This window comes from Triturus cristatus, chromosome 11 (genome assembly GCF_964204655.1).
Source record: "Triturus cristatus chromosome 11, aTriCri1.1, whole genome shotgun sequence".
In the NCBI taxonomy this organism is placed as follows: Eukaryota; Metazoa; Chordata; class Amphibia; order Caudata; family Salamandridae; genus Triturus; species Triturus cristatus.
This window is the reverse complement of record NC_140594.1, coordinates 886,227,972-886,251,978: the sequence shown is the minus strand read 5'-3', so window position 1 is coordinate 886,251,978 and position 24,007 is coordinate 886,227,972. Positions and strand designations below refer to the sequence as shown.

Below are 24,007 nucleotides of genomic sequence, written 5' to 3'. Positions count from 1 at the left end.
CATTTCTGCTTTTACTGCTCCTCTCCAAACCGGAAACGCACACCGTCAGGCTGTAGCTGCTAGGAAAGGAAAACACACTAACCAGAAATAAGTTCACAAACATATATATATATATAATATATCCTCTGTTCCTGGCGTGCTGATATTCTGAGCGGCTGTACCCTGGGGCCAAGTGCTAATGTACATAAGTTTTCTTTCCACCGCACTGAAAAAAATCTGAATTTTGTGTATAATGAATGATGCACTGTACATAATGAATATATTGGTGATGTATCGTTACGTCTTTTCTGCGCAGTAGCCTATAATGATACTAGAGCAGCAGAATTTAGGTTCCACCCTTGATTTGTCACAATTTTGCCATTATATACTCCTATCTGACATTGCATTCACTGTGTGCCTTAACTTCCTTAGCCTGTGTGAAGCATTTAAATGTATTAATGAAATGGAATCATTGTACGGATTAGAGGTTTATATACGAGTGCACTAATGTTCAGTTGAAACATGTAATCATCTCTTATTCACGTTTGGCACTTAGTCTTAAAGTTATACTTGTCTATGTATTTTAATATATTTAAAGTTCATGTTGACTGCTAAGTTAGCTTAGCCAGCCTATGGGCCTCAATTGAAAAGGGTTTAGCCTTATCAGTATCTTCTTTCTTTCTTATGGCAGGTGCATTATCATGCTTCTCTTTAGTTGGAGAAACGAGTATTGTTTGTATCAGACTGTTGAAAGTGAGGCTAGAAGTGAGGAACTTGGCCCTGAACGTTGAGAACTCAAAAAGGCCGCCTGTTCATTATGTTCTAGGAGGGTGGGGTGTTCAAGGTTACGGTTTACAGTCCCAGTTTCTGTTCAGTGGAAAACTTAAGGGAGGGCGCGGATGCTCCTCTCAAGTAACAATTTGGTTCGTTCCTGGTGGTGTGGAGGAGATAATGTTTCTGAAACTCTTGTTATTTTAAGAGGTGTTCCCACAGTTAGGGGGGCAGACTCCTTCTAGACTTGGAGAAAGGCAGAGCTCGCTGCTTACCTTTTCCTGCAAGTGTGACGCTTTAGGCTACACATGTATTTCCTTTTCGAAATCTACTACAGAAGTCTACATTATGCTGACAGCTTCTGATCTCCCCACATAGAAATGCATGATAGATGGTCCTGTAGTCGATCTATGTTCAGAAGAGAGACCAGAAGTTACTTTACGGAACACCATTTTACTTTAATTTGTTTCAATGTTATTGTGGCTGTCGCTATTCTGTATCTCATTTTATAACGTCTCAATCTACTAAGATGTTTCAGCTTACCTGCTGCTTAGTTGTACTTTTGGAACTTATTTTTTATTCTGTTTATATACTGGATTGATTAGTATCCTGCAATAAAATCCCTTTTAATCATATTTGGTGATTCTTGGTCCTTTTTGTGGAGTCACATTGGCTTCAGAAGCCAGAAACATATCGCTGAGGTCTTCTCCCTTTACAGCGCTTCAGATCAACCAACAAAGATCCATGCGGCCAATAGGGAAAAATCTTTGACGACTTTAGTAAAAGATTATGGTGTAAGTACCAGGGCACCATTAATACCTAGGTACAAAATCAGATTGTGAACTAGATTGATACTTACCTGCCACTGTACAAAGTATAGAAGTATTCCAGGCCCAACCACTATATAGTGCAACAATGCACAGCATGTGAATCCAGAAAAGATTCACCCTGCAAAGCCAACCTTCTCTGTGTTTAAACAAGAAAACAGGGCTTCTTGTAAAGGCCTGTCATGTTTAGTGTAATGAACGTATGTATTCAATAATTGGACATACTGATGCATTGTTGATTTTGGATGATTACATAAGCCACTGGGTCAGAGGAGGGTACATGATCGTTGACCTTCCATAATTTGCAATTACAGCCAGTCACAGGTTGTAGTGCAGTTGGAGTGCACCAAGCCACATAAACTCAATTCCCCACTGCAAGGCTATCTCTTCTTGCACATATAAGGCCACAACAACAGAGGTGAGAACGACACCCCGAGACCCCAGAATTCACCACTCCCTGCTTCGAGAAGAACAGGGTCTTGTTGCTTATCTTTTTCATACCTGGCCTACATAGTTGGGGGCAGACAAGCAATGTTTCTTGCACTCTGCTTCGAGCTATTGACCTTGTTTTGGCCAATCCATTGGAGTGCTGAAAACAGTTTAAACATTTGTCGAGTAAGGTGATGTGTTCAATGAGGAGGCGGAAGGGGAGTTGGGGAAAGTGTGATTTTTGGGGTTCCACCAAGAATGAGCCTTATGGAACAGGGAACAGTTTGGTAATAATGGTGAAAAGAGGCCCTTTACTACACTCAGATCACCTCGATTTTGCCCTTGGCTGTACATAAAAGGATGCTGATAAAAGAGCACAAACCAGATTTTGCCAGAGACCGATATTTTATTACGGATTTGAATCAACCAGTGGAGTAACCTTCTGCTGAAGATACCTTTTTAGGTCTTGCCTGGAGACAGCTTGTAGTCTTTGGTGTTGGTGACTGATTGTGTACAGCGTGCATAGCTTTATTGCGATCTTTTTGACTGGATGACTTGAATCATGTCACAAGTCAAATTCAGGAGGCTCCTTTTGTCTTTGACCTTTAGCACTCCATGTACGTAAAGGTGTTGTCTAACTTTCTGCCCTTTTGTTCTGATTTCATCCTTCTCCCTCCCCTTCCCATCCCCATACCCCCTACACTATCCATGTTGAAAGTTCGTCTGTTGCTTCTCCCTATTTCCCCTCTCAGCTTCTTTGATTTGTTTTTTATTTAACCCCCATCTCTTCCAGTGCACCCCCATCCTGTTCACCATTTCTTTCACCACTCTGCAGCATTTACTTACCTTTCAACCCCTGCACGCTCCACCGTCCTTCCCTTATCCTTCTGATAGATTCAGTTTTATATTTCCTTCCTTTTCTCAAAGGTCTGACAGCTGCAATTGACTGCTGGGTCACTCCTTTTAAATAAAACACACTTTCATGCACATTCTATATAATTTTATTTACAGCTCCAACATCCGCCATCTTGGAATGGTAAATAAATATCAAGCAAATAAAACGGCATCTGTGTCGAGACGCATGCCCGTGCATGCGTGGTGATGAATGCATGCAAATATTTCATGATGCTAAGCTGTAGCATGGTGATACCTAACTAAGGTGCGCTTCCTCGATAACGTGTGTACTCCTAATTGCACTTTTTTCTTTTGCCAATGCTGTTGAGCAACAGCAATACATATTCTTTTACCTATTTGCCTAAATCCACAAGATGTGCGTTGGAAAAACCGATACGCGAGATATATTGGCTTTGCTAGTGCTCCTTTAAGTTGTAGGCATACCTAATCTGTCTCTTTATCTATGCATTGAATGTGGGGGAAAAACCCCTCAAAGGATGCTTCGAGGGTAGAATGGACAAACAGTCGATTCATGTGCCTTAAAGCTGCCAACAAAGCACCTGTCTTTGATGAATTGACATTTAGTTATTCAATGCATCTCTTCTTATATATCTGACACCCTGCTTGAAAATGCGTCCGGGAACTTTGTGTATTTGAAAAAATGGGAACTGTGATTGCATTCTTTATTTCGCCTCTTTGTGCACGCTCATTCAATCTTTTCATCTTTCCTCCAAATTGTTTGAAAGTGCTAAAGTGAAAGACTGCACATGACCGTGCTAATTTGACAGCAGGAAATGTTCAGGCAAAAACTGTGAAAAGAAATTGAGCCATAAAGCTCATAACGATAAAATCAGTTTTCCTTTCATATTCTGCCAGTTTTTTTCCTTTCTGCATATGCAGATTCGTCATGCTATAAACCACCTCTCGAGCAGATGAGCGGCAGGTGTTTAATGATGAGGCCACGTCTTGATCCCCGACACCCCTTCCCCCACAATATCCTCATCATCAGAAGGAATTGTTGATTTTTGCATCTGCTGGGCAGCTTGATTACAAGTATTGAGCAGAGTGATGGGAACATTGTGCCGGCTTCAGAGTGTCTCTCATGGATAATCCAAGTCAACAGCGCCTCGAACCTGGGACAAAATGTCCTACTACACCTGGCATTGCGTTACTGAATGGGGCGATCAGGGAATAAACACAAAACAAACGAGCACTGGCAAAGCCTATAGCTCTGACTTTATTGTGCTAACGCAAGCAGCCAGCAAGAGGGAGAGTGACAGCAGAGAGGGCTCGAGTTGGAAAGTGATCCCTCATGCAGTTCAAACCAAGCACTTGAGTGGGGGTGGAAGGCGGCATCTAACCAGCCATTACCTTAAGTGAGAGACGAATACTCCTCTGGGCTGATCTGAGATGCGATGGACAGAGTCTCAAGCGATTGGCTAAAAAAGCCTGGTCAAAGAAAGCCAATAGCTGAAAGGGCCACATTGTTCAGGAACTGCAAGTTAGAATTGGATCATCATCAAGGAATCTTCAATCCGGTCTTTTTTTTGTATATTATTTTTCTCTCTTTGTTTTATTTGCATTTTAATTTCTCAATTCCTTTGACAGTTTTCTATCCCACCCCTTGTTCCAGTTTCTCTTTGGGCTTGGAATAGAAGTTTTCTTTGAAGTTGATCCCCTGTTGGTAACATCATTGCAGGTCCTGAGGGTGGCCTAGGTCCATGCCAGATTTTGAGGATAAGCATCGTCTAAGTAAATAAGCCTGGTTCTTTGGATGTAGTTATTATATTGAAATCCTGAAAATCTGGCATGAATCTGTCCTTCCTGGATCAGACTATGGACACCCAAGGGCAGCAAAGGCATTCTTCAGTTTCCCAAAAGTTGAACTCAATGTTTTTGTGGCGGAGAATGAGTAGAGAACTGGGTTTTCAAGGATCCTGCACAGGACGTATCCCTTCACAATCTGTCACGTCCGGTTCTTGAGCATCAGTGGATTAATGTATCCACTCCAAAGATCTGTGCCTGACCTCATGGTCACAGCTTCTAGTCAGAGGGGTGTATGCTCAGCATTTCATGTTTCTACGGTCGATAAAAAAGAGTTTAATTGTGTTGGGTAACAATAAACTTGTAATTTGGGTGCAAGAGGCCCTCGTACGTGTATTGTATATACCTTTGTTTGTTTTGTACCATCTTATTGCTGCACTTTCTGTTGTCATGACACCCACATCAGCTAAAATAGTGATTTGTGATGTGTAGTCCTCATACGTAAAAGAGAAAAACTGCCACAATCTTAACTGAAAAATTCAAGTACCTGCATTTATTGAATATTCTGGCATTTTTCTTCTAGTGTACATGCTTACAGTTTTTATGTCGGTTTGTGATAAAAAATGTGCTGTAAAAATATTGATCTTGAAAAACAGTGACATGTTTTCTTCACTTTTCCTTTAGATACGTGTGGTATAGGACGGAGTGCTATTTTCTTGCACTTCTTCTGTATATTATCACAAAAGGACCCCCTATCACCCACCGTAGGCACCTCCTAATTCCTTGTCTTGCCAAGATCTTTTTCAACACCCATTTCTTATTTATTCCAACAGCCATGCCCTTAACTCCTTGTTTGTGTGTTACTGGAGCTATAATAATGCATTATTTTTATATAGCACTTCATACCACACTTCTGCTGTTTGTAAGTGCTGTAAATAAGAGATATTACCTGTTACTCACGGAACTTCATTTACCTACTGCCTTCAGTAGGTTGGAAAGTGTGGATGAAAACTTGTGACCCTTCGATCACTGCTTTTTCCCACCTCTGTGACACTTCCTTTGCAGGAAAAGGTTCCCATATATGAACCTGAGTTCCCCTGTGAACCGCCCCAAAATCACCCCTCCCCCCTTCCCAGAAGCCCAACGTTGCCATCATCCAGCACCTTCCAGTGGTGGTTCTGGTGGAGAGCCATTAGTTGTTTCTTATGATACTACCCTAGTTTGTGTCCACAACCTTCTAAATCTTGGATTTCACTAAACTTACTAAAGCATTATGGGACTTGAAGTTTTCATTCGCTCCACTGTCACTGATGGAACTACAAGTACCAGTTTACCATGGTGGGTACCAGGAAGTGTCAGGTCTGACATGATGGCGCCCTGGAGGCAGTCTGCTATCGGATCAGCCTATCAAAGAGCTGAAATGCAATCCTACTGCTTCTTACCAGCAGTTGTGGGTGGAAAATCGGGAATTAATATAGGGACAAAAAGCGGTTCTCTGTTTCCTGATAAAGGACCAGATTATGAGAGGATAGGGGATTTACTTCAATCAATCAATCAATCAATCAATCAGGGGTTTATATAGCGCACTACTCACCCAAGAGGGTCTGAAAATCAGTCTTTCTTCCATGAAATGATGCTAGTAAGAAAAGGGGAGTCACTGTTGTCCATTTCTCACCTTAGCTTTTCAAGTAGCACTGCATTAACAGAGATATAATCTTGTTTTTCTTTCGTTTCAGGGGACACGACCTTTCAGCAGACTTGAATTTCATGACCATCTACAATTCTGATGAGTTCGACCAAATCCGGCGGCTGGCAACCCCTTCCAGTGCCAGCACCCCTTACCACACTGTATGGAAGTACTTCTGTAGGGACCACTTTGGCTGGAGAGAATATTCAGAGGTAAGCCAGTCTTCTCCAGCAACAATATTTCCATACATAGTTTGCTTGCTATGAGACTAAACAATCCACAGTTGTGGAATTACAGCTAAAAACGTAAGTTTTCTCAGTTCTGCTGTCTCCGCCATGAATATGTGTGTGCCACAAACTCGTCTACACGTCTACTCTACACTAGTCAAAGAAACAAGAATTCTGCTCCAGCAAAATGTAGGCACTTTCCTAGAACCTGAATTAAGCATATTTCTACATACAGTAACACAGTGATACATGTGCAAATACACTCGCGACAAAATCTATTATTAAATAATGTCCAAATTTTGTCTATGTAGAAACATGCTTTTACCATCAGTGTTTAAAAAATACAGAACTCAAAATGTCTAATTTTGTCTTTTAAACTATATCCAAAAACATGGACCGCCTTTCTGTGGAAGACAGTCTCACATCTATTCTTGGAGGTATTAGGACCGCAAGAATTTACCAATCCATTCAAATTAAGAAAATCGAATATTTAGATAGTGGCAGCCGATAGGAGCCACTAGGCCACTCCTGTCTGACAATGTTCCTGTTTTGTTTTGAAACCTGGAATCCATACATTACCACCACAATTACCCCCAGTTTCCCAATAGGATATGCAGTACACCACCCCTACTACTAAGCTCTCTCTACGGTCCTAGGAGGCTGTAGGGGTGCAGCAACCTCTGCCCTAGATAGATGTTTGCCATGTTGCTGAATTCCTGGCACAACTACCATATGCCGGAGGCGGTTGTGTAAGAATCGCAACAATAGCTATTACTAGTCCACACCATATGTCTCCTGCCCAACTGTGCAGTCCACAGGATATTTGACTGGATAACGTCGCACCAGTTGGACTCTTATTAATTGTTCCTTTGGGGACGTAACCAACATGACACAGTATACATATCCTATGGGTCGAAATGATGTGTCAAAAACCAGACAGCTGATTGGATAGTATTGTGGAACGTTTTCTTGAAATTACGCCCAAAAAGCAACAGAAATCATTGACTACAAAACCAACCGATACTGCAGTTGACAAAACTTGCATTTGACAAAACGATGAGAAGCACATATTGATCCGCAACCGTTGCTCAAGATACCTCCACAAGATATCTAACTGCAGTTGGTTAAATTATTGATGGTTTTCCTTGCAAATCTTTGAAGTGGCCCAATCGAGTGCATGTACTTCACTAGTACAAAATAGACACAATACACAAATATGAGGAACGCATGGTTAGTTTCATTTTTGCTTTTTACAAAATTCAGAGAGAAAAAAACATTGATAGTAGCTTGCGCGTCCTTCCAGTATTTTGTGGCATTTTACTGCATTTCTAGACAGACTCCATGTGAAAACCACAGATGTAGGCAACCTGCTGGCATTATAGCTTCAATTCTCTTAGTCCCCCAGCATTCAACCAACAACACCATTGTCAAATCACTACCGACCGCACCATTAATAAACCAAGTCAATGCCTTCATGTGATAAACAGCTCAAAGGGCTAGTTTATTTTAGCAGTGCTTGTACTAGGGCCTTTATGTTGTTTACGAAACATTTCCTTTCTACGTCATGATTTAATCTCGACATTTGTTGTATCCAAAATAGCCTGTTGTGAGACTGATCGAGGAGGCCAATTGCCGGGGGTTGAACGAGGTCCGCTTTGTGACGTGGCACAACCAGTACATCCTGAACATCAAGGACGGCTTCCAGCAGAACGCGTGCTTCCGGAGAGAGATTAAGAGGCGGCCACTCTTCCGCTCTTCTGTAATGCTGACACCCCATCTACAGTAAGTACTCACCTGCGCGATGATGTAACTAATAGATGCTTGATTGTTGGCTTGTGCATTGTCTATGAGAATCGTTTGCAGAAAACTGGCTGTTGTGATTTTGAACTAGTTCATATGCTTGTTGGAAATGGTTTGAGTTACAAAGCGCCAGTGTAATAGCCACATGGTCAAGAAGTAACCAAAATATGGTCATACTTTATTTTGAGTGCTTACGTATATAAAAACATTAATCCGCTTTTCCTCTATGCGCTCCATTGGAGGACAGACCTTCACCTTGAAAGATGGTGACCTGCAATCATCCTTCCAAGGCAGTCTCTGCCTAGTATTAGAAGATGCACGTCTCTGTCCCGCTGCTTCGCGTCTTACAAGCAAGCCACTTGGATTTCCCAAGAAAAGTGTTTGTGGAGGCCAGTGGCAACAAGTGGCAGCCATTTTTCTACCTCAGGGCATAGAAACTTGAAATAACTTGCTTAGTGGCTACAGGGAAGCGTTAAACATAAGACAGAGGTTTCTTTGTGAAAGTCCTCCCTGGGAAGGTATACATAGAGGCTTGGTGGGCCATCTTTGTTCCCCTCCTGTAAACCTTTCCTCCAGCAGTCTGTCCATTTGTGTGAAGGCTATGTCTTAGCAGATAGAGGTTTGCATGCAAGTTAATGCGGAGTGCTTTTGCACAGCTGTGAGATTGATCAGCTCTGCCTTAATCACAAACTGATGAGCTTTTGGGGATTATTACTGCTCCAAAAGATGGTTCCTCTTAATCCCTTTGAGGTGCATTTTTGCTTGGGCAGCCTTTTCTTACTTATTTACGGATGTTGTAAACTACAGGCCTGGCCACAAGGGCAACTGAGCTCTTCACATAAAAGTTGACTGATGTAACAAGAAGCCATCTTGATGGAGGTGCTCAGAACTGGGCGGGGAAATGAGGAAAATACTAAACAGATGCCGTTTTTTAGGTCTTTCCAGGAGGATAGCAAGTTAAGATTGAGTTTTAGTCTGGGAATTATGTGGCAAGGTTGGACCACATTATTCTGCAGGGTTGACCACATTACGTGGCATAGTGCAGCACACATTTGTGATCCTATTACTTCACTATATTGCCATTCTTACACTTTAACACTACCTGGGAAAAAAGATTTCACCTCATTAGTACCAGTTTAACACCCAACTACAGCAACAAGAAATCAAAAGCTGACCGGTCAACCCAAGCAAAGAGTGTTGCACTGCTTGGCATGTGTTGCTGCACTTTCAGTAAGTTTCTTTTTTCTGCACAATCTGCAGATTATGCAGAAGATTATGTAGCAAATCCATATTTATGAGAGAAATATAATGGCTGCAAAATTGCATAATTCCAGTCACCGTGGACGTAGTTCATTCACTAGAAGGTTCTAAAACCTCGAAGCCTGGCATAAGAAGGACTGCGTCTTCCTCATCTTTGTCGCCCTGCAGCTCAGCTCTGTAGTGTGTGTGTGGGGGGGGGGGGAGGAGAAGGGATTCAGGAGGGTGCTAGCGTAAGAAAGATTTCTATTTGCCTGGACAGGCTGACATTTTGTCCAGGCTTCTCATGCGAAATGACATCAATGCAGCAATATCTTCATGATGGAATATACCCTCAAACCCATGAATCCCCCCCTTCCCCATGCACGTCTGTTGAACATGGAAGATCATGTTCTAAAACCAGCAGAGCGTAACATCGCTTGAATTATTAAACTTTGAAACGGGCTGCAACAAAGAGACACCGATTGTAAATGAAAAGTAAACCAGCGACCTAATCCCGTGTGGCTGCCAAAGCGTAAATGAATGATGGTTTCAGCGCTTGATTTGAGCCGGTAGCTGCAGGTGGGTCCCACCAGGACTTATTTTACCTCATCAGACTTTGAGACGGAAAACACACGAGGGGGAAAGGAAGAAGAAAAAGACGGAAAAGCAAACACAAAGATAGAATACATGGATGTAAAAGAACCTGCAAGAGTGAATTAAGGGCACGGAGTGTCTGCCGGTGGAGGAAAGAGACATTAGATGCAATCAAAACTATCTAACCCACCGACTTTAGAAATGTAGGATGCGAGCAAAACCTTGGGTACCGGCAGTTATTATTTTACAAATTAAGCACTACCCACGTTTCAGACTTTCATTCCCGTTTGATCGGGCTGGTGGGCTCTGTGAGTTTCTCCTGATGTGTTTCGTGCCGCCCAGGAGTTTTCAATTATCCATGAAGGGAAAGTTCAAAAACACTTCCTTCGTTCCCGTGAACAGTCTGTACGCAGCCCCTCCACGTTTCGCCGCGACGCGGGGCGCGCTGACGCATCAAAGGCCGCGTGAGCGGAGTGCAGCTTTTGAGCCCTTTTTGATTAGAACCAATAAAAATGCCATTTCTGTGATCTCATGGCACAGCTGGAAGCGTTATTGTTGGAGTCCAGTAGTTAGGAACACATTGTCCCCCTAGGAGGAAGGGTGGAAGTCATTAGTGTGACTGGCAGGCCAGCCTGCTGGGCCAATCAAAAGCGAGTTCACTGGGGGCTCCCCGGCCCGAGCGCGGATTGTCCGCGAGTGTTACTTCACATTGGGCGATGTGGAAGCGGGGCCTGGGAAACGATCACCGCGGAAACCCACTTTCACTTGTGTTTTTGTTAAACCGAGAGTTGCTTCATGGCGGTCATATTCAGGAATGGCGTTTCCTACCAGCTAGTGCCTTTTCAGGCTTGCACTGGGAGGCCTGCGCGGAGGCACGTCCACGCGGTTTTCAGCGAATTTCCACCACGCTCGATTACAAGTTCTAATCGTGACGATCTACTAAGATAACCAGTCCAGGTCTTGTTTCAGAAAAAAGCCCAGCCTTAAAGCAATTATGAACAAGGGGAAATGTGGGCATTTAAAAAAAAGAAGCCCCCAACACTATGCTTTGCATGAATGCTGAAGTGCACAGCACACTTCCAGTAGGCACTGCAATTCATGCTGAAAGGGGATGTGCTTCCGGAAGGCACAAGGCTCCTCTCTGCACCCATGGCGCGGGTCTGTGCCGGGCAGAGGAGAGCCGCATTGGAGCGCCTGCCCGGGAGACGATCGTAGCAGCAGGCCGATCTCAGTAAATATGACGCTCTGTAGCGTGAAAAAATAAATGCCCTCCTTATTTCTATAAAGAACTGTGAATGGCGTACGCCAAGAGTAGGTAGATTTGTCAATGGTCATGTCACTGATTGTTTTTGTGCGTTTTTTGTGCGTGCTGGAAGCGATGTTTGTGTTACCTCAGAAATCAGACAAATGCCCAGGTGTGTGTACTCACAATGGCAACGTCAGGAAGTCAAAGGATTCGACATTTAAGTGGTCCATCTAAATACGTTCTTTTCAACTTCTTGACGGAGAAATAATTGCTTGTTTTTCATATTTTGCTGCATGGCACTCGAATGTGATTTGTAAATGATTCACAAGTTGCTAACACTTGAAGACTGCAAGGCTCGTGGACAGCTCGTGGCCTGCACACACTGCATGGCTCGGTCGCCACCATATACCTCACAGAGTCATCCAGCTGTCTATGGCATTACTGCTGTGACTACATCCTCATTGCATAGTCCATGAGCCACTGAATATGGTTTTCAGGGAATGAACACAGTGCGCCTGCCGGGTCACGCATTTTCAACGTACAGGAGTAATGATCACTGGCCAAACCACCTAATATATTCACTCTGTACGTGCATCGTTTTTTAGTCTTAATTTCTCTGCCTCGATTTAGGAGATGGATGCCCTTCATATGTTCCACCCAAACCAAAAATGGAGGTAGGCCAAAGGCAGTAAAGCTGAGCCTGTAATAAGAGTTAACAACAAGTTTGCTAATACTGCATCTAATTTTAACCTCAAAACAATTTAAGAGGGCACATTTTGAGAAGCAACAAAATGCATCGAAGACCTTTCTTTTCGTCGACTAAATCAGTCAATTTTATTTACTTCAAAGATACTTTATCATCCTTCCATATTGCGAAAATCAAAGAAGGTTACACCTCACCACAATGAGATATATTTAAGACAATCTTTTAACACACTATTCAGTCATTCAAAACATTCGTGACACACAACAGTTCTTCACTCCAAACACACTGGTACCACAAACCATTCATTCATTACAATCAGACTTTACAAAAAAATATATAAACAGCTCTATGTACATTGCTAAGACCTTCTTTGATTTTCGCAATATGGAAGGATGATAAGGTATCTTTGAAGTAAATAAAATTGACTGATTTAGTCGGCGAAAAGAAAGGTCTTCGATGCATTTTGTTGCTTCTCAAAATGTGCCCTCTTAAGTTGTTTTAAGGTTAAAATTAGATGCAGTATTAGCAAACTTGTTGGTAACTCTTCATATGTTCCACAGCACATGCCCTAGCCCTGAAAAAAGAGCAATGTGACCAGTCCAGTGCCGGCACAGTCTGGCGGCCACCAATCCACCATGTTCATTTATAGTCCTAATCCCTAATCGGAGCGGCTCATGCAACCCGCACGGTTGCAGCCAGCAGCAGTCTTTAGCAGTGGGTTTATTGATAATTTGTTTTAAATGATTCTGTTCTGCCCTGATCTACAATTAAGTCATTATGATCATCCATGTGGACTCATATCAGGACCAGTCAATGGGAGTCCTGACCAGTTCCCGCGACTGTAATGATGCCCAGCCTGCACCTGGCCAGAACACTCCCCTCCAGTGTAACTGGTGGTGCACCCTCACTGGAGCCCCTACCTGCAGCGATGCCGACTGTACGATATGACCCAGACCATTGCCGAACTGCCTTCCACTCCGCCCACCCTCAACCTCTCCTCCAACCCTCCCTACCCCGCCCCACCAGCGATGCCGGGCTTCCCAAGAGCCCTGCTGTGGCTTACTCAGACCAACTGGAATGTGTAATCTGATTAATGCCTCATGCTGTTTAATTATGTCCTGAAACTGTCATCAGTGTGAAGTACACTAGAGTGAATAATTCATGCTGGATTAAATTATTATATAATGGGATAAAATACTTGAAAGCTGTAGTTTTTTGATGCTTAGCCGTAGCCATATTTTTAAAATGGTAAAATCGAGGCCACTGAAATAATACGATCATGCATCAATTTCATTGTCTTTATTCGTGCCACATAATTAGGGTTTACGGTTTTCCGTTTTTAATGTTTTTTACAGATAAATACAGATAGAGAACAATATGTTTCTTGTCTGTATTTATTTTTAACAGCAGAAAAATACTGAAAATGGTGCGTCTTGTCTGACATTCTCCATGCTGTCTTTCATGAATTCGAGGCCACAGCTGAGCAGATAGACAGCATGGAGAGTTAAACACCAGTATGAGATTTCCTTAAATACAGGCGTATATTAACATATATTTAAAGCAGAAAACTAATATATACTTGTAAGTGTAGTCTTTTGATATGCGTGGCTACTGAACTTGCTAAAACGTGACAGGCCTCCATGTTTGTGTGCATGTCCAGCAGTTAAATGCGGAAATAAACAATTTTCCATCTCCGTTTATTCTTAAAACATGAATAAATACCAATAAGATGGCCCCAAAAAATATGGATAAATACGGACGTAAATGTTAAAAAAATGAAATACCATAACACATAATCCATTAGCTGCTGCACAACCTGCGGATTTTTTTTAATTTTTTTACAAAAAACAGTTTTTATCACATATGGGCTAAAAATGACTAAAAACGGAGTAACCTTTTGCCGAACAGTGACAAGCCCTTAACAAAGGTTGACTGGGCGCACCTTGCAGCTGCTTATTGATGTCTAAGTTTTAAGCTGATACTAATGAGGTGAAACCTTTGCCAATACAACCCTGTTACAGAATTTGGTCTACCCCTCCCGCACAGTTCCAGAGGCCCTAACTTACTCCCTCAATGGTTGATTCATGGTTTGCGCGACATCCGCAGCTGCATCCAGTGCAACACACATGCATGAGTGTAGCAGCACTACAGCTGTTTCCAAAGCAGCACACTTGGATGAGTGTAGCCACACCGCAGCTGTGTCCAAATCAGCACAATTTCATGAGTTAAGCCGCATTGCAGCTGTACTCAAAGCAGCTCCCTTGCACAAGTGTATTTACTCAGCAGCTGTATCCAAAGCAGCACAGTTACCAGGGTGCAGCTGCACTGCCACTATGTCCAAAGAAGCACACTTTCGTGAGTATAGCAGCACTGCTGCTGTATCCGAAGCAGCACTCTTGCACGAGTGTAGCACCACTGCTGCTTTATCCAATGCTGCACACTTGCACAAGTGTAGCCGCATTACAGCTGTATCCAAAGCAGCACAGTTACCAGGGTGCAGCTGCACTGCCACTGTGTCCAAAGAAGCACACTTTCGTGAGTATAGCAGCACTGCTGCTATATCCGAAGCAGCACTCTTGCACGAGTGTTGCACCGCTGCTGCTTTATCCAACGCTGCACACTTGCACAAGTGTAGCCGCATTACAGCTGTATCCAAAGCAGCACAGTTACCAGGGTGCAGCTGCACTGCCACTGTGTCCAAAGAAGCACACTTTCGTGAGTATAGCAGCACTGCTGCTATATCCGAAGCAGCACTCTTGCACGAGTGTTGCACCGCTGCTGCTTTATCCAACGCTGCACACTTGCACAAGTGTAGCCGCATTACAGCTGTATCCAAAGCAGCACAGTTACCAGGGTGCAGCTGCACTGCCACTGTGTCCAAAGAAGCACACTTTCGTGAGTATAGCAGCACTGCTGCTATATCCGAAGCAGCACTCTTGCACGAGTGTTGCACTGCTGCTGCTTTATCCAACGCTGCACACTTGCATGAGTGCAGTAGCACTGCCGATGTATCCAAAGCAGCAAAATTGTACAAGTGCAGCATCACTGGAGCTGTATCAGACACAGCACACTTACACGAGTGTAGCAGCACTTCAGCTGTATCCAAAGCAGTACAGTTGCACGAATGTAGCAGCACTGCCGCTGTATCCAAAGCAGCACACTTGCACGAGTGTAGCAGCACTGCCGCTGTATCCAAAGCAGCACACTTGCACGAGTGTAGCATCACTGCAGCTGTATCAGACACAGGACACTTACATGAGTGTAGCAGCACTTCAGCTGTATCCAAAGCAGCACACTTGCACGAGTGTAGCAGCACTGCCGCTGTATCCAAAGCAGCACACTTGCACGAGTGTAGCATCACTGCAGCTGTATCAGACACAGGACACTTACATGAGTGTAGCAGCACTTCAGCTGTATCCAAAGCAGCACACTTTCACGACTGTAGCAGCACTGTCGCTGTATCAGACACAGCACCCTTACATGAGTGTAGCAGAACTGTCGCTGTATCAGACACAGCACACTTACATGAGTGTAGCAGCACTTCAGCTGTATCAGGCACAGCACACTTACACGAGTGTAGCAGCACTTCAGCTGTATCCAAAGCAGCACACTTGCACGAGTGTAGCAGCTCTGTCGCTGTATCAGACACAGCACACTTACATGAGTGTAGCAGCACTTCAGCTGTATCAGGCACAGCACACTTACACGAGTGTAGCAGCACTTCAGCTGTATCCAAAGCAGCACACTTGCACGAGTGTAGCATCACTGCAGCTGTATCAGACAGAGCACACTTACTCGAGTGTAGCAGCACTTCAGCTGTATCAGACACAGCACTCTTACACAAGTGTAGCAGCACTTCAGCTATATCCAAGGCAGCCGACTTGCATGAGTATAGTAGCACTGCATGGATGCAGTTGCCTTCTCTGGAATTCACTGACAAGTGATCTTGCCTTGAGGGTGAGCGGAAGCTTATTTTTTTCTACCCACTGGGGAAACGAATGCATGGCAGTTGGAGATTGCCGCCTTTGTCCTAATATTGTGGTTCAGCGTTTAGCGCAGTCATAGGTGGGTTTGTATTGTGCTTTGCTGACTAACTTGCCCACAACTAACTTAGGAACCATAAAAGCCATTGGCTATGTGGCAGCCAGACCACCAACAGGAGCAAAGAAAGGATTACATCACTGATCACTTTATCAACAGTGTGTGCGAGAACGCCTAAGACGATGAAGTCAGTGATTCAGTTATTGTCAATATTCCGTAGCACACACGGCAAACTGAGTCCCCTCTAGGTGTCTGGGGGAGTTCATAGTTTGAATGGATCCTCAAACGAAGGGTTCCCTCTCTGGAGCCAACTGAGGTTCCATCACTGGAAACATGGAGGCTCCCTGACCTCTAAATGTGGTGTGTCAACCATGGTGCTGACTCAGAACAGGGCTACAACTCCACAAAACCCTAAATAACCCACTTCGACTTTTCCCTGCCTGATTCCTGCTAAAAATCCTTAGAGTTCCTTCACCCGACCCCTTATCTGCTTCTCCTTTGGATAATGTTGCGACCCTACCCTAATCCCAAATAGGACACTGATCATAAGTGTGGGGATGTGGGTGCGAGGGTTCGAGGAAGGGGGGGCCTTGTGCAGGCACCCTTTAGGCGGCCCACTTGAAAATACTCCTGCCTTAAGAGCACATCCAGAGTGGCCATTTTACCACTATTTCATGTCCCCGTCCAGAGTGTCCATTTTACCACTCTTCGATGTCCCGGACCAGAGTGCCCATTTTGCCACTCTTCCATTTCCTGGTCCTGAGTGGCCATTTTACCACCTTTCCATGTCCCCGTCCAGAGTGGCTATTTTACCACCATTCCATGTCCCCATCCAGAGTGGACATTTTACCAGTATTTCATGTCCCCGTCCAGAGTGGCCATTTTACCACTCTTCAATGTCCCGGTCCAGAGTGGCCATTTTACCACTCTTCCATGTCCCAGTCCAGAGTGGCCATTTTACCACTCTTCCATGTCCCGGTCCAGAGTGACCATTTTACCACTCTTCCATGTCCCAGTCCAGAGTGGCCATTTTACCACTCTTCCATGCCCCGGTCCAGAGTGGCCATTTTACCACTGGCCATTTTACCACTCTTCCATGTCCCGGGCCAGAGTGGCCATTTTACCACCATTCCATGTCCCCATCCAGAGTGGACATTTTACCAGTATTTCATGTCCCCGTCCAGAGTGGCCATTTTACCACTCTTCAATGTCCCGGACCAGAGTGCCCATTTTGCCACTCTTCCATTTCCTGGTCCTGAGTGGCCATTTTACCACTCTTCCATGTCTCGGTCCAGAGTGGCCATTTTACCACTCTTCCATGTCCCAGTCCAGAGTGGCCATTTTACCACTCTTCCATGCCCCGGTCCAGAGTGGCCATTTTACCACTGGCCATTTTACCACTCTTCCATGTCCCGGGCCAGAGTGGCCATTTTACCACTCTTCCATGTCATTGTCCAGAGTGGCCATTTTACCACTCTTCCATGTCCCGGTCCAGAGTGGCCATTTTACCACTCTTCCATGTCCCGGTCCAGAGTGGCCATTTTACCACTCTTCCATGTCCCGGTCCAGAGTGGCCATTTTACCACTCTTCCATGTCATGGTCCAGAGTGGCCATTTTACCACTCTTCCATGTCCCGGTCCAGAGTGGCCATTTTACCACTCTTCCATGTCCCGGTGGGAGGCAGACTAGAGGATGGCTTTCAGGGCAGGACCGGCTGCCATGACCATCATGGCCCCATTCTAGCACAGGCCTCGTGCAGTGTGGGGCTTGCCTGAACATTTTTGTTCGGGCTGAGTTTGGTTTCCAGTCCGCCTTGCTGAACAGGGATATTTCTGGCACTGTCGTCAGGAAGGCCCTGCCGGCTTCGGTTGCCTGCTTGATTTTTCTCTCTTCAGCTTTTTTAAATTTATATTTATGAAGCTCAATCTCTGTGCCCAATCTTCAAATGACCTTTGATAATTTCGCCGAGTACACTTCAGCAAAACAATTTCCTGCGCACAGCTGCAGTTATTTCTCTTTCCTTTTCGGGGAAGTAGCGCGGCGCCCACAGGTTCAGAACGTGTTAGTCTGACCCAGCACACTGTTGAAATGCTCCTGGAGCGAGCGGGCGCGGAATGGGTTGAGCGTGACTGAAAACATAATGGCGCAGGTTGAGAAAAGAAAAAAAACCCACAAGGCTTCGAGTGCCTCAGCGCGTGCAGTTTCACTGCCCACCTGCCGCCTCCCCAGAGTCTCGGTTGATTCACGGTGTGTTTTATTGTCACATTATATATGCAATGTGTGGCACGGAATTGTTGAGGCAGGCTTGGAATAACGTAGGTATTTGTTCGTACTGATACGTACGTTCTAAAAATGGATGCCGGCCCCCCGTGATGCGCATCTAGGCCCCCACCCCCCATGCACAATATACAGATAATCCCCGGAAACCATGTGCGCACGGTGAAACATTTTCCACCAGGCGCAGCAGAAAAGGAGGAGAAGTGGAAAAAAGGCGCAGCATAATTGTCTCTGCTCCCAAATGTTTTGCTTCCTCGATGCTATTCTTAGTAACAGTCTCCTGTGTTTGCACCAGACGGTGGGGATTTGTGGGAATTAACATACAGTTGCCTCCTAAATGGCGGAACTCGTTGCTGTAATGCTTGTTTGCCTGGAAAAGGTAGCTGCAAGTATGGAAAATATACCACAATATCGAGTTTTAAATGTTGTACGCAAAACGTCTTACCCATATTTTGAGAAAACTATATATATATATATATATATATATATATATATATATATATATATATATATATATTCATTCACAATATTCTGGTAGTCAATATTGGATATGATAGTTCTTTGGCACAGTATTTTTGTCTTTGGTTTTCTTGCATACATTTACAAAGCAAGGCCTAAAAATGTACATTGAAAATAAATTAAGGTCACATTTGCTAATCTCATTGTTTGCTTTAGGACATAGCAGATATCTGATTCAATGAACTGTGATGCACTGGCCTATGGTTATGGATACATGTTTAAAATCTCTTGTTTTTTTTTGCTCTTTCCCAACATAGGACCCTTGGTGCACTCCCACCCCTCGCCTCACCCACTGTGGAAGCCGCAACTCTGCAAACCATAGCACCCACTGCCAGCGCAACACCAAATGTTTACCCTGAAACCTGGGTCCCTATGGTGGACCCCCACCTGGATTTCCTTCAAGTGCCTGTTCCCAAGGAAGATAAGAGCTTTAGGACGGTTTACAATCTGTTCCACAAGACCATACCAGAGACCAAGTACCGCATTCTGAAGATTCTGCGAGTGCAAAACCTCTTCCTCTGGGAGAAGTATAAGAGGTGAGCGATTGCAACCTTACTAGGTAAACAGTTAAAGGGGAACACTCTACCCATGGAGTAATAGCGTTTGTGGCCTTCAAGAGTGTTTTTAACCACAGCCTGTATTGACAGTACTATTTTTAGATAGAAAAAAATGGTCTTAAAACCCAAGCAAACATCATCAAACAAAGGAGGATTCTGTAATACCCATTTTTTAAAGAGAACAGTTTTGTTTCATTTATCCTAGATGGCCCTTTTAAAACAGGTCTTCCTTTTGGTAGAAATATGGGAAAGGTTGCAGTGAGCCGTTTTAACATGGTTGTGTCTCACCTCTGGATAATTAGTCACATTCTGGTATCTGGGAAAATATTAAATTCCATAGACCCAAGTCTTCTTTCACCCACACTGTTCAACTGCAACAGGATCTATAAAGCAGAGGTTAACGGTGCATTCTGAGTTGACCTTTATATTGCTATCCCAGAGGATGGGTAGACAAGGCGTGCACACTGTTGGCGAGCCTGCACAATAAACAAGAACCAGTTGGCAAGAGTGGGCAGTTTATTTTGACTTGTGATACCCACTACCAATAAAGGTTTGCATTAAGGGGGGTTTAAAAAAAACAAAAAACATTTGAACAATTTCAGGAATAATTCATAACTGTTTAGGGTGGTTTTGTGTAAACAATGTCTAACAGTCCATCGAAACAAGCACCCCCAAGGGGTTAGATGTCATTTTCAAATTAAAACTGTGCTCTTATTCTGTAGAAGATATGCAGCTTCACCATATCTTGCAATATTTACTTTCGAGAGACAATATAAAGTTACTTTAAAATGTCATACCAATGAAGCTTTTTTAAAAACGTTGTTTATTCATGTCAAACGACCCTTAAATAAGCCTCGCCTGACTAAGGCCCTTTTTGCTAAAATACATCCTAATGATAGATACAGAAAAGGTACAGTAGTGTAACTTCAAAACAATTCAAGAACAATACTAAAGATATATTAGAACAAAGTTCCATCTCCGTTGTACATATGACATACTAAAACAAACAACTAGATGTGTGTGTACATGCGTGTATAAATAGTATTTATTTCTGCCTTGCCAGTAAAAATAAATGTAATGCTATGATTTGAATTTTGGAATTGGAAGTAAGAAAACTAATACTCTTGCTTTAAGATATGAATTACTCCAGTGCAAGGGAAAAATAACAGTGAATACCATAGTGCTGGCCACAAAAACATCTTAAGACTGCTTTTAGACCCATGCTCACAAGGCATATTTAAAGAGACTATCTTGTGATACCTTGTGAGGCTCTGATTCTGGTTAGATTCCTTTGTCTAGAACTTCAACTTATCAAAAGACAACAGACCATAATATTTCGACTTTTTAAAATATGGGAGTCCATTATAAGTTCCACATTTAGAAATTAAAAAAAACATTGTTAAGATATATGGATTTGAATTAACAATTGTTTCTAGAATCCCCGTATTTTTCCGTTCACTTTTAAAGTAAGTGGAAACGTTTGTATGTCTGAACGAATTATTTTCCTTTCTTCCCTTTCTTAGGAAAAAAGAATACATGTCTAGGAAAATGACGGGAATGGTTAAGATGCAGAACGAAAGGCATTTGTTCCACGGGACATCCCAGGACGCAGTAGACAGCATCTGCAAGCACAACTTTGATCCTCGAGTGTGTGGCAAACACGCCACCATGTTAGGACAAGGCAGTTACTTTGCTAGAAAAGCGAGTTACTCTCACAACTTTTCAAAGCGCTCCTCTAAGGGCATCCATTACATGTTTCTGGCTAAAGTACTGACTGGAAGGTACACACTTGGGAATCATACGATGCGGAGGCCTCCCCCGCTTAATCCAGGTATCACAACCAGCGACCTCTATGACTCCTGTGTGGACAATTTCTTTGAGCCTCAGATTTTCGTTATATTCAATGACGACCAGACTTTTCCCTACTTTGTCATTCAATATGAAGAAGTTGGTAACACTGTTTCCATTTGAAAAATGGTTGATTTGGCTGAATTCTTGGTTGAAAACGGCTTCGTGAATGTGGAATCGGCGTTCGATACCTGCGACGGTTCATCTAACTCATAAATTGTTGCTAGTACAATATGATAGTTTAACAATGACCAATGGTGCACTTTTCTAATATGTGCATATTGTAAATATATTTCCATTGTTTTAACGTTTAATGTGTGCCTTTTGTTAATAAAACAGTGTTTTTATTTATGTTAGTAAATATTCATGTTTTAAGAAAAAGCTTTGGTGTAAGTTTATCTGTTGACGTGCACCGTTTGGCTGGGTTCGAGATGATGGGGTTGGCTACTGTTCATCAATTCCATCAAAAAAACATGTCAATGAGCAGCATTTCAAATATCAACATTTCAACATACACTACCTTTTCGTCAGAAAAAGAAAAAAAAAGAATTGGCAAAAAAATAATTTAATAGATCTATACATTTTAGATTTTGCCTTCAGAAAGGTAAAGCTGTCTCTTAGCAACATAGCTATTGTGCCCAATATAGACTGCAAGGTTTGAGTTCATCCTCTAGTAATGATTTAATAGCTTTTTTTTATATCGCAGTACCATTCTCTTGACTAAATGGCTTTCTATCCTATTCTTGGAGTTGTCCTATCTGAGGCGCTATTCCACCTCACTTTGGTTTGATTGGATAAGTTGTGTCCATTTCAATTCACAGGGGACTATTTTAGCTCCCTCCCTCACTTTGCTCTTCCTACCGTTGCTCAATCTCTCTCTTTACTTATATCATTGCTCTCTCGACAGTCCTACTTGGGTGGCCATCTTGGAAAAATACATTTGAAAGTCATTTAGTCTGCGCCTCAATGGCAGATGTTAGAACTATTGGCTTTGTCACTGTTAGATTCTGCTGCTTGACATAGGTAAATCAGGAGATTTTCTTAATAAAAAAGCTTTCAAGCAGTACCACTGAACAGTATCGGGCAATGCTCACAATGCCCAAGTAGCAGTGTGCCAACACATTTCAGTGTGAAGCCTAGACCTTTGTTCAAGATCTCAATTTACAAATCATTTTGGCTTTTGTGTTTGTATTCTCAAAATGCAGCCGCCATTTTTGGTGTCAGTGTTAACACTGTACTTGACTGATGTTCAATGGAGCCTTCAGACAATGTATTTCTTTACCCACACTCTGTCCATTTTATGTGACTAATGTAACAAATGTACATACAGCTGATAACAAAGTTTCCCTGTCAAGCGGGGATACAACCCTTGTGCATCAGTCTTTGTTCCCATTTGTAAATACAAGGAAAGGAATGGTTTGACCTCTGTTTCACCTCCAGTTTGGAAATCTAAAAATGATGAAACAGAACTCATAGGATAAGTTGGACACACCCGAATAATCACGAAAACACATTGTCTTAGGTCTCATCTGAATGATCGACTCTGCAATTAAAGGATTGGCCACCCAGAGAAGAATGCAAAAGAGATATCGGCCTCCCGAACGGCGAGTTGACAGTAATTTTAACTTTTGTAAACATAATTTTGCATACAATAGAATTAAGCCTGACTGGTTAGACACAATTTCCTGGTATCGGTGTCTATTTCTAAAATATGACAAAGAGAAATAATTTGTATATTGTGTCATAACATTATGCACTCCATTGACAAATGAATGCCCACATTATAGCTTCCTTTTTGAAATCTCGCTATGGTTGGGTGTGGTGACAACTCGCTCCTTTTGTCATCAGCTTGAAGAAAAGGGGCTTTGCATCAGCCCCATTCAGCCATTGGTGACTCTGGGTCAACACCATTGGTTCCTTTGGGTCAGCTATCTTAAGCCATTGATTATTTGAAGTTTCTTAACCATTTACAATCAGTTTACAGTAGTAGTGAACAGCTTTACTATCTGCTTTGTGATTAGCATTAGGAGTCTGTCTCCAGGTTTGCAGCTTTTCTTCTCTGCTCTTGAGAGCTCAATCCATGCCAGGCCTGCCTATTTAGGACAATATGTTTAATTTGCAAGGAATTATTTTGATAGTGTCGATGCCCATAGAACAAATAAACGGTATATAGAGAAGGCCAAGAACGCAAACCTACCTGTCCCTCAAGTTTCAGCAGAAAAGCAGCGAAATTAGGTACATTTGGAACAGGTGGTCAAGGAGTGGTTATGACACTCTTTGGGAGTAAAACCTTAGCTGTTCCTGTGTTTATCTTTTTATCCTGATCAATATTACAATATTGCCCACACTCTGTCCATTTTATGTGACTAATGTAACAAATGTACATACAGCTGATAACAAAGTATTTCCCCCGAACCAACTTTGATATTTTTTTATCCCATCATAAGTTTTTCTGCATGTTAAAACGTTTCTCCAAAATGTCACTTACATTTAACAAAGTCACTCAAAAGGCCAGTTGTGACATCATCATTAAATATGGCACTCTTCAGGTGGAGCCAAACAGGCAAGGAGGAGTGAACCTTTTTGCATTGCTTGTTTTTG

At 43.0% G+C, this 24,007-nt stretch overlaps 1 protein-coding gene across 2 annotated transcripts in view; it reads left to right on the top strand.

Annotated features, from left to right (window-relative positions):
• The window catches only part of TIPARP (TCDD inducible poly(ADP-ribose) polymerase), a 70,999-nt gene extending 49,212 nt beyond the window's left edge, over positions 1-21,787 (top strand). For both annotated transcript variants that reach the window (XM_085634765.1, XM_085634766.1), the window contains exons 3-6: positions 6,401-6,563; positions 8,179-8,360; positions 19,259-19,537; positions 21,082-21,787. In XM_085634765.1, the coding sequence (XP_085490891.1) occupies positions 6,401-6,563; positions 8,179-8,360; positions 19,259-19,537; positions 21,082-21,529 (1,072 nt within the window). In that variant the 3' untranslated portion in view covers positions 21,530-21,787. The remainder of the gene's footprint in view (positions 1-6,400; positions 6,564-8,178; positions 8,361-19,258; positions 19,538-21,081) is intronic.
• The last annotated feature ends 2,220 nt before the right edge of the window (positions 21,788-24,007 follow it).